We start from the raw sequence: 13,678 nt of genomic DNA on the forward strand, positions 1-13,678 counted from the left end.
AAAGTGTTACAAGTATGATGTTCACGGATCCGTGATTAAGAGTTCTTTACACAGGATCTTGAGCTCTTCAAAGTTAAAGAAACTCTACAAACAAGGCACATTTCATTCCAGCCCTTGTTTTTCCTTTCAGCACTTTTGCTCAAATACCAAACACAATTTGCGTTTTGCTTGAGATGGAAAGAAACACTTGTGTAGCTATAGCTATTACTGGGCCATTACCATTCCGAGGTGTTGATTTTGTGCTTCACATTTTTCCTGTGTTCTTCACTTGATGCCCTATCTTGAATTTTTATTTCACTCTAATCATTTTTTAAATTTGAAGTCTTCCTTTTTACTTTGGCAATTTCAGTTGGAACGCTAGGTTTGGGGGAAAAAATGTTCGCAGAAAAACTGAAGGTTAAATCAGTTTTATTCTGTAAACACTGCCTAAATTATCATCTCCTTCCCATAACAACCCAATTAATATGTTAGAGCAAAGCTGGAAAGCCAAAAACTGTGCTGAAAACGTAGAGTTAGTGTGACACCTTCTGGTGAGGAACAAACTGCATTTGTCAACAGCAGCAAAAACTAATTCTGACAAGGGTCCTCCCGGATAGCTTTTATTCCAGCAAACCCATCTTTTGTGAACACCCAGCATATCTCAGGCTCTCCTGCAAGTACCAGAGATACTGACACATTCAACAGTCTAACCACCTCTTGGGGAAGAAATATCTCTTATCTACACTCCTACCTACAGAGATGACAATCAAGTATGTTGGCAGTCTAGTTAGGTTGGGTGTTTCATAAGATGCTATAGGGGCCCACAGGGCCAGCCAGTCCTTATGGATCAAGGACAGCCTCACAGAGGTGGTGCTGCTTAAGTCTTGAAGGATGAGCCATTTTTGTGAGGCAACAAGGTAGGAGGTGGGTATATAGTGCGGAAAGTGCCACACACTGGAAACTAAGGGGACAGCACGTGGGCAAGGCTGAGAGGCTGAGAATGTGGGTTTACTGACCAGAACTTATTTCAGGTGCCTGGAGAAGACAGAGCATGGAGAGAGATGGGGCTAAAGCACAGAGAGAGCCTCAACTCAGAAGGGCTTTGGAAGCTTAGTTTAAGAAGTGTGGGTTTCATGATCAAGGCTTCAGGGACTCATTGGAAGATGTAACCGTCACAGTGATTCAGTCAGATTTTTCCACTACTAAAATCAGCCTGGCTCCAGGGTGGAGGGAAGGGAGGAGGACTCAAGTCCTTGTAAAATAGGAAGCTGTTCAAAGCGATGAGAACCTGAACTGCGCAGGGAACGGGTGCAGTAGAAAGTGTTTTAGGAAAGAGTGGCAACCGGTATTAGAACACGTTTAAACGTGGGCTCTGAGAAAAAAGAAGGATTATATCTCATGCCCCAAATAAAAGGAACATTTATCATTTATTTTCCTTAAACAAAGAGAGGAAAGCCCCTCCTATGAATGTACACGTCTTACTTCTCTTTATATGTGGTCTTAGGAAAGAGTTAAAAATATTTCTCATCACATGAGAGCATAATTGCTCCACAATCCAAGCATGCAATTTTACAAACTAAATTTGGAGACTTTCAAAAAAATATTGATCGCACCTGAAAACATTTAATGAATGCAATTTGGAAACAAGGGCCCAGAGACACCAATTTGTATCAACAGTGCTTAAATACTCCCATAAAAAAACACACACCCAGGGCCTTGGGAAATTTGGATCACTATAATGTGTTTTCAGAGGAAGGTTTGAAATTTTTAGATGAACAGCTATAATTATAAATTGAAATTAAATACAATGCGAGAGCGGCTATGATTTCCCTTGCTGTCAAAATAAATCTAAGGAATATATCGTGTCCACTGAGTATCAGACAAGGGCGTGCACTTATTCCCTGTATAAACCACGTCCTGCTTTACATACCAGAGTGCTTTTACTTCTGTATCCAAATGCTAATGGATACATTTATCCATCTAACTCAGATTTAAAATCTAAATATCTCCACTGATGTGCAAGGCTCCCTGTTACCTCACTGATGTCGTTTTCTGTTACTCTCCCAGTCCCTCATTCCACCCGGGTCAGGGCACCTTCATCATCCTGAAATACTACAGAGATGCTCCTTCCTCAGGGTTTTTGCACTCACTATTCCTTCTGTCTGGAAAGCTCTGTTCAGATATCTACTTGCATGACTCAGTCTCTGATTTCCTTTAGGTCCTCTGTTCAAATATCACCTTCATAGGAAGGTTTCCCTGACTACACTACATAAAATAGCACCTGCTCTCAACATTCTCTTGCCCCTGACTCTGCTTTATTTCTCTGTATAGCTCTTATCACCACTCCACGTTCTACGTAATTAATCTATTTGTGTATCATTGCCTCTCTCCACTAAAATTCAAATGTTATGAAACCACAGACTGTCACCGACGTTTAATCAGGGCATAGAACAATGTCTGGTTCAGAGTAGGTGCTTAACAAATATTTGTCAAATGGATGATGTTTGTTTGAAATATTTATTAAGTTTTTAGTTAGATGGGCAAGCTAGAGGTTTTCAATCAATTTACCAACCACTTACTCTGTGGCAGGTACTATTCTCTAGCTTTTATGAGACAAAAGACCACCCATGGATCCCTGGATAAACAGAGCAGTGGGGGTCGGACAAGTCAGTTGATAATTGTAGTCAATTATACTTCAATAAAGCTGGAAAAAGAAACAGATAGCTGTAATCTACCTGTTCATTCAACATGTACTTATTGAGTACTTAATAGAAGAGAGCGGAGTTTCTTCACAGGCTTTTTATGTGCCAAGCATTGTGCAAAGGCATAGAAAGATGTATCTATTATATTTTTTCGAACAGCCGGTAACCGGTAACCATTATCCCCGATTTACAACCATGAAACTTGAAGCTTACCAAGGCCCACCAGGTCTGGGGGCCTAAGTGGCTCAGTGGGGTTAAGCATCCGACTCTTGGTTTTGGCTCAGGTCATGATCTCAAGGTTTGTGTGCAAGCCCTGCATGGCGCTCTACACTGACAGTGCAGAGCCTGCTTGGGATTCTCTTTCTCCCACTCTCTCTCTCTCTCTGCCACTCCCCTGCTTGCTCTCTATCTCTCTCTCTCTCTCAAAATAAATAAACATGAAAAAAAAAAAAAGCCTAGGCTAGGTGTAACTAAACCAGCCCTGCGAGAAATATTAAAGGGGACTCTCTGAGTGGGAAAGAAAGACAAAGCGACAAAAACTCGAAAAGAACAGGGAAAATCTCAAGACTAGACCAGGTCTAGGTCTAACTCTGTATTATAGTTATTCTGCTAAAGAAACTCAAAGAACCATCTAACCTATGAGTGAGCTCAGAACAGCATTCCAAGCAGAAGTAACACCTAAGGTAAACCTTCAAAGTAATGGGCCAGAATTGGGCAGGGTGGAGGGGAGAGCACGCTGAGCTGGATGGACAGCCTGTGTGGAGTATCACAACATTGTACTTTCCATAAAGAAACTTCTGGACCTTTGTTTTCATTAATACAGAAGGTTAAATTTTGGCTCTCTGAATTACTGAAATATAAAAAATACAAACACACACATACACACCCCATTATAAACAAAAGCAAAATCAATTTAATATGTGATATAACTCAATCATGCAGTGCAAATAATCAGCAGGAAAGAATAATATAAACACAAGACTGAGGAAGATCCAGTATTCCAGATTTTAACAAAAGAGATATGATTGCCTATAAACAACATTTTCCATTTATAGCATATAATTAAATAACTTATGTGGCAATTAAATTACATGCCAATTAAATAGAATTGCAAGCCTTAATAAAACAAGTTAAAAACAAATGGAAGTTATTACTGAAGCACATCAATTGCTTTTTTCCTACTAAGTTGAATTGACATCTAAAAATTAATACTTACCTGTGTTATATACTTTCTATATTTAGAATAGAAGTTTAAAAATTAGACAGTTACAGGTTTTGCAAGCTAAAATTAAGTAAGGTTATGACGTCCGGATGCTTGTTTCATTCAAGTAAAATAATAAAGGAAAATGAATGTTTTAATTCATCGGTTTTACTTTTATTTTCTTCAAAATTCCATTTTTTTCCTCTTAACCATCCAGAGTGAGATTTTCTTTGAAGCAAGATGGCAGGTACCCAGAGCTGAGCTTTGACAGTATACAAAGCCAAATTTTTCATACTTGATCCAAGTGTTAAATCTGCAATTTACAGTTAATGTACCAACATGTTTACATACCTCTGTGGTATGTAAACCATAATACAGTTTAAACTTCAAATTAAATATATATATGTATATATATGTGTGTTATATGTGTGTGTGCATATATATATATGTAAATTGCAATACAGTTTCAACTTCAATTAAATATATATGTAATATACATCGTGTGTGTGTGTGTGTGTGTGTGTGTGATACTTGAGATATAGCATTATTTGTAATAATACTTGATAAGCAAGTATTGTTTCTGGGAGATGTGCCTCTCCCTTGTTTGTGGTTGTGCAGGGTTATGTTGCATACCTGAGGCTTCATATGCTTCAGAGAGTTTATATAAACACTGACCAGGATTACTGGGAGCAAAAGATCCATCTGTCCACTTGAACCTCCTTTGTACCTGTCCAGAGAAAAAATATAGAGTACACTAAACCTAACTAAGGTTATTATGGTCTGGTTGTTAGAGTACCATGTTGCCCTCATCCTGTCTTTTCTTCCTACTTTGCAATGTACTTGAGAAAACTGAAAAATCATAATGGATCAATTTACAATATTTTATTTTCTAAAATTCTCTTTTGCGTGTTTACAGTGCAGAGCCCCCTTCTCCTCTGATAGGAGACCTAGGCAGTTACCTGAATCTAGTTCAAAAAGGTTATATAAAAAGGGGCCCCTGGGTGGCTCAGTTGATTAAGCGACCGACTTCAGCTCAGGTCATGATCTCACACTCTGTGAGTTCAAGCCCCGTGTTGGGCTCTGTGCTGACAGCTCAGAGCCTGGAGCCTACTTTGGATTCTGTGTCTCCCTCTCTCTCCGCCCCTCCCCAGCTTGTGCTCTCTGTCTCTCAGAAATAAACGTTAAAATTTTTTTAAAAAAAGGTTATGTAAAAAGAAATTGTAATAAAAGGCATACTCTGCTTTCCAAATCCTTGTTTTCTCTTAATCTATGTAAGGCATACCCAAAATAGACATGTAAAGAAAGACAAAATTTGTCTTTATGGAAGAAACAAAACAAAAAGCCTTAAAAACCTATATTCATAATAAATATAAGTGGAGCTATATTTAAATTAAATTAAAATAAATTAAAAATTAAATTAAAAAAATTAAATTAAAATAAATTTAAATTAAATTTAATTTAATTTAAATTAAATTAAAAGCTATATATAAATACAACTTGATATAGCAAAGCTTGCAGGTAGGAAAAACCTAACTGGCCATTATAATCCTTCACTCCCCAAACACTTGAATGCCTGCCCTCTACAGCGCTATTAGGTTTTATTCCTCACCTCAAGAAGCTTAAGTTCTAGTGCAAAAAAGTTAAATCAAAAGATAAAAACATTCACTCCTCCTGATTAGCAACTGCTTATCCTACTAAGCTTCAGCTATTCCATGCTCTTCCCTAGCTTGTGGTTTACAGCAATTTGCTCTCGTTAAGTTTCAGTGATATCTGATTAGTAGCTGCTCCCACATTCCATCTACCGTCCAGAGGGAAAAATGCCTTGCTCATCTTCCAAACACTGCACACAGGGATATAGTGAGATCATCTTGTGATTAATCAAATGCTTAATTCCTGAATATATCTAGAGAAAGGGCAATAATGGGACATAAATGGCATGAACAGGAGTACAGGCGGGAAAGTTCTGGGTTTGAAGGGCAAGTGAGAGGGGGCAGCTCAGCAGCACATGTTTCATTTGATTGGCTGGAGCCTCAGTGGGCAGATGACATGGTGATAGGAAGACTGGAAACTGGGGGTTGACTACAGGTTTGATGCAGGGCTAGGTTTCATTGAGTGATTCTGTAGATGGATGGTGTCCGTACTAGTTGAAGGTATTCCAGTCACCACCTAGGCCTGGTGGAATGCGAGGGCTGGTTATGGCTAACCCACTGAACAGCAATGAGGGATCAAATGAGTGGAAGGACTGAATGCAGTCAAAGAACAGGTATATTTTAAATTTTTTTAAAGGACTTTAAGCTACCTCTGCTTTGGAAACTGATTTCTTCACTGTCTAGTCACTTTAGAAAGGCATATTAAATTAAATCTTCCCAGTCCTCACCACTGCAGGGGCTAGAAGTGAGGCCACAATAATAGTAATAACACAAATCCTATTATTTCAAGTGAGTCCAGTGTCTGGCCTAGGGCATCCAGCTCCCTGAAAAATCTTCCCCAAGTATTTCTAGGGGATCCAGAGCTGTCTAGATCATGGCTCTTTCCCTGGTCCTATGGCTGCTGCTTTTCTTCTGTGTACCCCTATCCTCCAGTCAGCCTCTGACATGCCTCTAGGAAAAACAGGCACAGTGCTAGGATCCCACTGGCTGCAAATTCCCCATTCCTTGGTCAAACCATAGTGTTTGGAATTTATATCTGAAAAATGCATTATGAACACAATTTCAGGCAGAAGTTAAGGCACATTCCACAAATCAGTGCATAATAAATATTTATTAACTTATTCAATAAATGTTTGCTTACCAGTGAGGTACAGAGACAGATTTAGGAAATAAAAGACAGAGTCCCTTCACTCAAGAAATATATGCCATTCTCGTCAGCAAAGCAGACAAATCAATAGTAAACTACAATGGTGTAAGGTGTGCTTTTTTGTTACCATGTTTATATGAGGTATCTGTGTGTGTGTGTGTGTGTGTGTGTGTGTGTGTGTGTGTACTCACCTTCTTCCAAAAAGAAATGACTACCTTAGGCAGGGTGGCAAGTGTTCAGATTTATTTCAGGAACAGAGTCGAAGGGTGCCTAACTCCGATTAGGGGTGGTCAAGGAAGATTGCAGGATGTTATCGTATTTAGTAGGGCTTCAGATTCCATGTGCTGCCTTCACATCTTTGAGACTCACAGGGCCCTGAAGGCTTAGCTGTGAGTTCCCCTACTCTTGCCAGAAATGTCCCTGACCTGGTGGGAAAGGCTCCCCACCCTTGTTCCTCTGTCAGCTGGGCTGGTTATGACCCATCCTGTCCTCAGCACAATGAGTTGGACCTCTCTGCCAGCCTGTAAAACTCTTCAAACCCATCACATTCCCCAGTGGGAGCCAGGGGGTACCCTACCCTCTTGTTACTACAAAGCAGGCCTCCCAAAGTGCCTTTTGATTCATTTAGCTCCCAAGTACAACTACCCATGTGGCACTCTCTGGCATTCAGTGCCCTTTTCCCTGAGCTGTGGGTATATATGACAAGTAACTCTTGCCAACCTCACCTGGCCAGTGTTGGGTGTTGCGTGTTTGGCCTTCTCACACTATTTCGGGTGGAGGAATCCCTCCTTCACCAGCGAGGTGGAAAGGAGGTGCTCAGAACAGTCACGTTCGAGGAGTTTTGAAGGATGAATAAGATTTACGTAGGTGGAGACTTGGAGGAAAGCATGTCAGAAGAGAGATACAAAAGAGTATGATGCATTTAAGGAAGGACAAGCAGATTGGTAGAATGGAGAGATAGTGAGGGTAGAGGCTAAAGAGGGAGTGCCATTTGTGAGAAGGTAAAGAGGTTTTTTGTTTGTTTTGTTTTGTTTTGTTTTTCTTGAAACAACATTAAAGGATTTTAATGAGACATTTCACAAAGATCACTCTAGTACTGTGTGGCCAATGGATTCAAAGTAAGGCCACAATAAAGGCCAAGCAGCCAGTGAGAATGGCATGATAGAAAGTCAAGCGGGAAGCACGAGAGCTAAGACCAGGTTCTGTAGGTACAAAGAATGGAAGCCATTCAGGTTCCTGGCCCATAGGATGCAGTACTGGGGACAAAGGAGGGGGAAGAATTGGAAACGACTGCTAGACTTGGGTAGCCAGGTACAAGCTGTCTTCATTCACTGAGTCAGGACATGCAAGAAGAGGAACAGGTTTGAGATTGGGAAGAATCCAATTCTGGACATACTGATTTTGAGATGTCTGTGGAACATCCAAGCACTGTCCAGTGGATGGTTCATCCTATGGATCTTAGAAGAGGCTGGAGATAAAGGTTTGAGTGCACAATGGTGATACTGATGCCTGGGCTCTGATGCAAGTCAAGAGGAATGTACAGAGAAAAAAAGTCTCAAAGTAAAGCATGCCAACATTTAAAAGGTGAATGGAAGAAGAGATGTTTACAAAGGAAACTGCAAAGAAACCAAGGGTATCAGGAGAATGTTGTTCTGGAAGTCAGGATAGGAAAGAACCTGGGGTGTTTATATACTTAGGGAGATGATGAAGCTACAGGATTCAGGAATATTCGACAGAGCAAGGTTCATGAAGAGGCCAGAGCAAAAGGATTCAGAGAAAAGATGGAGAAATTAATGCTTAATAAACAGAATGGTCATCACTTCCAATGAAAGAGATGAAGACAAAGGATACAAATAAACATGTAAGTATAAATAGCTTAATGTTTTCTTCATTGTGAAATAAAAATTCCAGATAAACTGCCTACCACTGGGTGGAACAAAACTGAAAAACAGTGCTCCTCATTTAGTTAGCCAGCAGGCTGACGATAAAGAGGCAAAGAATTCTAGCAACTTAAGAGTTTTCATTTATGTGGAAATGTAGTTTGATAGACATAAAAAGGAACATAATCTGAGAAGCACTTAGAAGCTATAGTGATAGGTCTATAAACAAGACTATGTGAAGCCAGCTAATAAACTCAAACCTACTTTAGGATAAAAGAAACTGCAAGACATGTAAAAACCCAAATTGTATGGATACACTGTGAAACAGAATTACAGTGTTAATTCCTAAGCAAAATAATATTTCACCAAATAATACATGGGTACAATTTTGTTACAATGCATTTGTCACACCTACTAAAAATGCTTTGATTACAACTGATGCTTACAATTGGATTTCAAATGTGATGTTGCAATCAAAATAAACATCCAAGACAAATTGATAAGCCTAAGTTATTCTTGTTTTTTTTTATTAACCCTAAGTTAAATCTGAGAGTTCATTACTAAAAAGGTACATACAAAGCTTTCCCAAGATCAGATAGTTCTCATCTGAAGAATATTTTATCTTTTCAAAACAAAATGGACTATTTTCTGAGGACAACTTATTTCAAAAACAAGAATAAAATAAGTAAATCATTACAATCCACTTAGTGCAAATTTAACACAAATGCACTGCAATAATTTTTTAACAAGCATGTCATAAGAATAAATCATAAATTATCAACACAGATAAAAACGAATTCTGAATGTGCAGGCATACAATTACAGATGGTTCATGGTAAGATATATACTTGTACTCTGAAACTTAGTCATTTGTTTTGATATTTTTATATTAAACTCTTTAGAACCTAATATTTATTATATAAGGAAGAATTTCTCTTAAATAAAATTTAGCTGTTGGTTTGTCAGAAATAACTTTTGTTCAAAAATATTTGAAAATGTTGAAAAAAAGTGTTGGGGGAAAATCTTTGTAACTCCACTACTAAATCAGAACCTTCTGATAAGTATCTAACAGACATCTCTTGAAATGCATAATTAACTGCAGTGAAATAGAACTGGAATTATACATATTTTGTATTTGCTCTTTAAACTTAATATTCCTAATACTGTGTCCTGAACATCTTTCCATGCTAATAGCTATAGATCTACCTGATCATTATAATAGCTACATTGTATTGTGCTATACAAATATATTAGCTTTTTAATGACTTAACTGATGAAAATCTGGGTTGTCTCCAGTTTTTTATTATAATTAGCTATGCTGCAGTGAAAACAACCTTGACATATGCCTCTATAGACATATCTATCTCGTTAGGATAAATTCCTGCAGTGGAATTAGTGGGTCAAAGAGGATCCACATTTTAAACTTAAGGACATTACCTATCTGCTGTCCAGAACAAAAGCAATTTCATACTTCCATCCATAGTCCATGAGTGCCCATTTCTTGAGTTACTAATGAGGGTGAACAACTCTTTCTCTAGGTTTGCTGCCATATGCATCTATTGTTGAATGGGTTGTCCACTCATTTTCATTCTCTTCGAGGGTGTCCATCATTTAATATAGAATTTTTTAAAGATGATTCATCTCTATGTGTAATTATGGATTTTTTTTCTACTTTTCCTATTTTGTTCTTTCTTTGATAGTTTGGGCTTCTGAGTAATGGTGTAAGGGGATGTTCACCTCTCAAGATTATAAAAAAATATTCTACCATCTGTTTGTTGTATATAATTTTATTTATTATATTCAAGTTTTTGAACCATCTCAAAGCCTATTGTCAACCACAAAAGTGAGAAACATTTCTAGACTCTCTTTTGTTCCACTGATCTTGGACTAATACTTTAGTAACTCTAACTTGGGAAAAAAAATTTTCATATCTGCTGGGACTCGTTCCAACTTTTTAAGTATTTTTTTTTTAATGTGTCTGGCTATCTGCCTATTTTTTTTTTCCCCACAAAAAAGCTTTGAAAACATTTTTTCAAGATTCTAAAAAGTCCTATTGAGATTTTGGTATGAATTACGTTGAATTTCCAGAGTACAAGAGGAAAGTCTGTACATGAATCTGATCAAGAAATCTTTAAGTATTCCATTATGTCCTCCAGGAGTTCTGTAGTTCTCTTTTTAAGGGTCCTGTATGTTTCTTGTAAATTTGGTCACTTATATTTCACTGCTTTTTAAATTTAAGTAGTATTTCTATTGCTAATAGATCTTTCTCCAATATATTTTCTGATTGATCAGGTTTATATTAATTTTTGTAGATTTGTTATTTTTTAAATTTTTTAACGTTTATTTATTTTTGAGACAGAGAGAGACAGAGTATGAATGGGGGAGGGTCAGAGAGAGAGGGAGACACAGAATCTGAAACAGGCTCCAGGCTCTGAGCTGTCAGCACAGAGCCTGACACCGGGCTTGAACTCACAGACTGCGAGATAATGACCTGAGCCGAAGTCAGACACTTAACCGACTGAGCCACCCAGGCGCCCCGATTTCTGTATATTTATTATGCAATTAGCTACCTTTTTGAACTCATAAGTTTGAACTCTTTCCATTTATTCTCTTGTATTCTCCAGGGTTTGGATAATATAACTGTAAATAATGATTCTTCTGTATGCTCCCTTCTAATATCTGTATGTGTGACTTCTAAAAATTTTAAAGGGTAGGGGCGCCTGGGTGGCTCAGTCGGTTAAGCGGCCGGCCGACTTCGGCTCAGGTCATGCTCTCGCGGTCCGTGAGTTCGAGCCCCGCGTGAGGCTCTGTGCTGACAGCTCAGAGCCTGGAGCCTGTTTCAGATTCTGTCTCCCTCTCTCTGACCCTCCCCCATTCATGGTCTGTCTCTCTCTGTCTCAAAAATAAACGTTAAAAAAAAATTTTTTTTTTAATTAAAAAAATTTTTAAAGGATATATCTTATTACTAGTAGTTTTTAGGGGCACCTGGGTGGCTCAGTCAGTTGAGCGTCTGCCTTCGGCTCAGGTCATGATCTCATGGTTCGTGAGTTCGAGCCCCGTGTCGGGCTCTGTGCTGACAGCTCAGAGCCTGGAGCCTGCTTCGGATTCTGTGTCCCCCTCTCTCTCTGCCCCACCCCTGCTTGTGCTCTGTCTCTGTCTTTCAAAAAATGAATAAACACTTAAAAAAAAAACCAGTAGTTGTTATTAATTTTGCATAGATCTAATAAAAACTATCAGTAAATAAACTTAGCTCTTTTGGTTAGTTTAGGAAAATATTACTTTGATCTTTCTGTTTTCTTTGGAGTGGCACACTATAATTCAAAACTCGTATTTTTCTTTCTTTTGTTTGCTATATCTTTTTTTTTTCTCATCTCTTTCTCCACATTTTTAGAGTGATCAAATTTACCCATATGACCATTGAAGTTTTCAGTAGCGTCAGTTATGCTGATTTATTCCTTGTATGGGAATTTGCTTTGGGGGTTTGCTTTTATTTTATTTTTTCATATTTCAGGATGCTTCCCTTTCATTCCTCCTCTATTTCAACTTACTCCTTTTTTATGCCTAATAAAAATGAAAGACTATTTGTTTAAACACTTCTTTATGCAAGACAGAGCACTGAGTACTTCACAGACTTGAACTTGTTAACTTTCTACAAACGCTAAGGTAGATATTACTCCTGTGTTATGTGTGAGGAAACTGAAACTGAATGACTAGTTAATTTGCCCAGGACTCTACAGCTGGTCAGTAGGAAAGCCAGGATTTAAAGCCAGGTCATCTGCCTCCACAACCCATGCTTTTAACAACACTACCGGACAGTTGGTTTCACATGCCTTTGCGTCTGTTCATAGGGGAGTTCAGTTCCTTTCAGATCTATACCTGGAATGAGGTGGCCTCAAAAATACCTTGAGTCAATTCCACTGCCTGCTGCACTAATGCAGGAGCATCTTATGCTCCAATTCTTAGATAATTTGCCATTGCTCAAGTCAGACAAATGTTCTCTGTGCAAGGGTTATACACCTTCCAGCATTTGTTACAATCTAGGGATCCTCCACCCTCCACCCATTAGCAAGATTTTCTCTGTGGTGACTGTACACTCAGCGGCGCAAAGTCCCCCTCACTCCTGAGTCTGCAGGTGTACCCCAAACTGAAATCTGTAGTTTCTATCATGCAGGTGAAAGAAAGGGGCAGAGGACTACTGAGGGGGTGGGCATAGATCTCAATTCTAGCTAGCTCAGATGATGTCTGGGCAGCAGGGACTTGATTTTCTAGGTAGTGTAGCTCCTGTGCCCTGAGTTTGAGGCAGTGACTGAGTTGGAGCTTTTTACTAACTTCTCTCCAGCTAATTTGGGTCAATGAATCAAATGATGGACACTGGAGTTACTATAAATTCCCAGTGGATTCTGGCACAGGGTTTCTTCTTTAGTTTCTAGTAGTGTTATAATCTTTGTGCGATTTTTTGCATGAAGCTGGGAAAGGATAACCAGGGATTACCAACCTCTGGCATGTTTAACATGTTTAACAAGCATCTGTATCACACAGCAGGTTTGTGATTTGATTTAGGTTCACTTTTCTTTTTTTTTTTGTGAGAAAGGGAGAGTGTGGGTGCATGAGCGGGGGAGGGGCAGAGAGAATCTTAAGCAGGCGTGGGCTCAATCTTATGACCTTGAGATCATGACCTGACCCGAAATCAAGAGTCAGAAGCTTAACCAATTGAGCCATCCAGGTGCCCCTAGACTCACTCTTAAAGAGTATACATAGACTGTCTTCATCAACACCTAACAGTCCGACTCACTCACCAAAGTGAATCTAGATCACTTTTTATGATATAACATTTCTGGGCTCTCTTCTTCGATATAGGAAGTTCCCCAAATATGAGCTATTCCTAAAGCCCTATAGTGAAACTGTCCTGTGACAATTTTCAAATGACATATTTTTAAAAAATCACCATGCTAAAAAATGGTAGTGTTGGAAAAAGAATTAAGGATTGATCTGAGGTGTTTTCCCATCTATGAGATGTGGTTGAGGAGGCAGAAAGAGCCAGGTCAAAGCGACCTGATAGGTTTTGCTATTCTTTAGTGTTATCTTGCACAGAAAAAAAAGCTCTTTACACCGTGAATTGT

At 38.7% G+C, this 13,678-nt stretch overlaps 1 protein-coding gene across 1 annotated transcript in view; it reads right to left on the reverse strand.

Moving 5' to 3' along the window:
* Nucleotides 1-3,571: 3,571 nt before the first annotated feature.
* Nucleotides 3,572-13,678, reverse strand: part of CRYZ (crystallin zeta) — a 36,444-nt gene continuing 26,337 nt past the window's right edge. Inside the window, exon 9 of the mRNA XM_040470659.1 lies at nucleotides 3,572-4,609. Within this exon, the coding sequence (XP_040326593.1) occupies nucleotides 4,427-4,609 (183 nt within the window). The 3' untranslated portion in view covers nucleotides 3,572-4,426. The remainder of the gene's footprint in view (nucleotides 4,610-13,678) is intronic.

The sequence above is a fragment of the Herpailurus yagouaroundi genome, unplaced genomic scaffold (genome assembly GCF_014898765.1).
Source record: "Herpailurus yagouaroundi ecotype Mexico unplaced genomic scaffold, PumYag 77, whole genome shotgun sequence".
Lineage (NCBI taxonomy): Eukaryota > Metazoa > Chordata > Mammalia > Carnivora > Felidae > Herpailurus > Herpailurus yagouaroundi.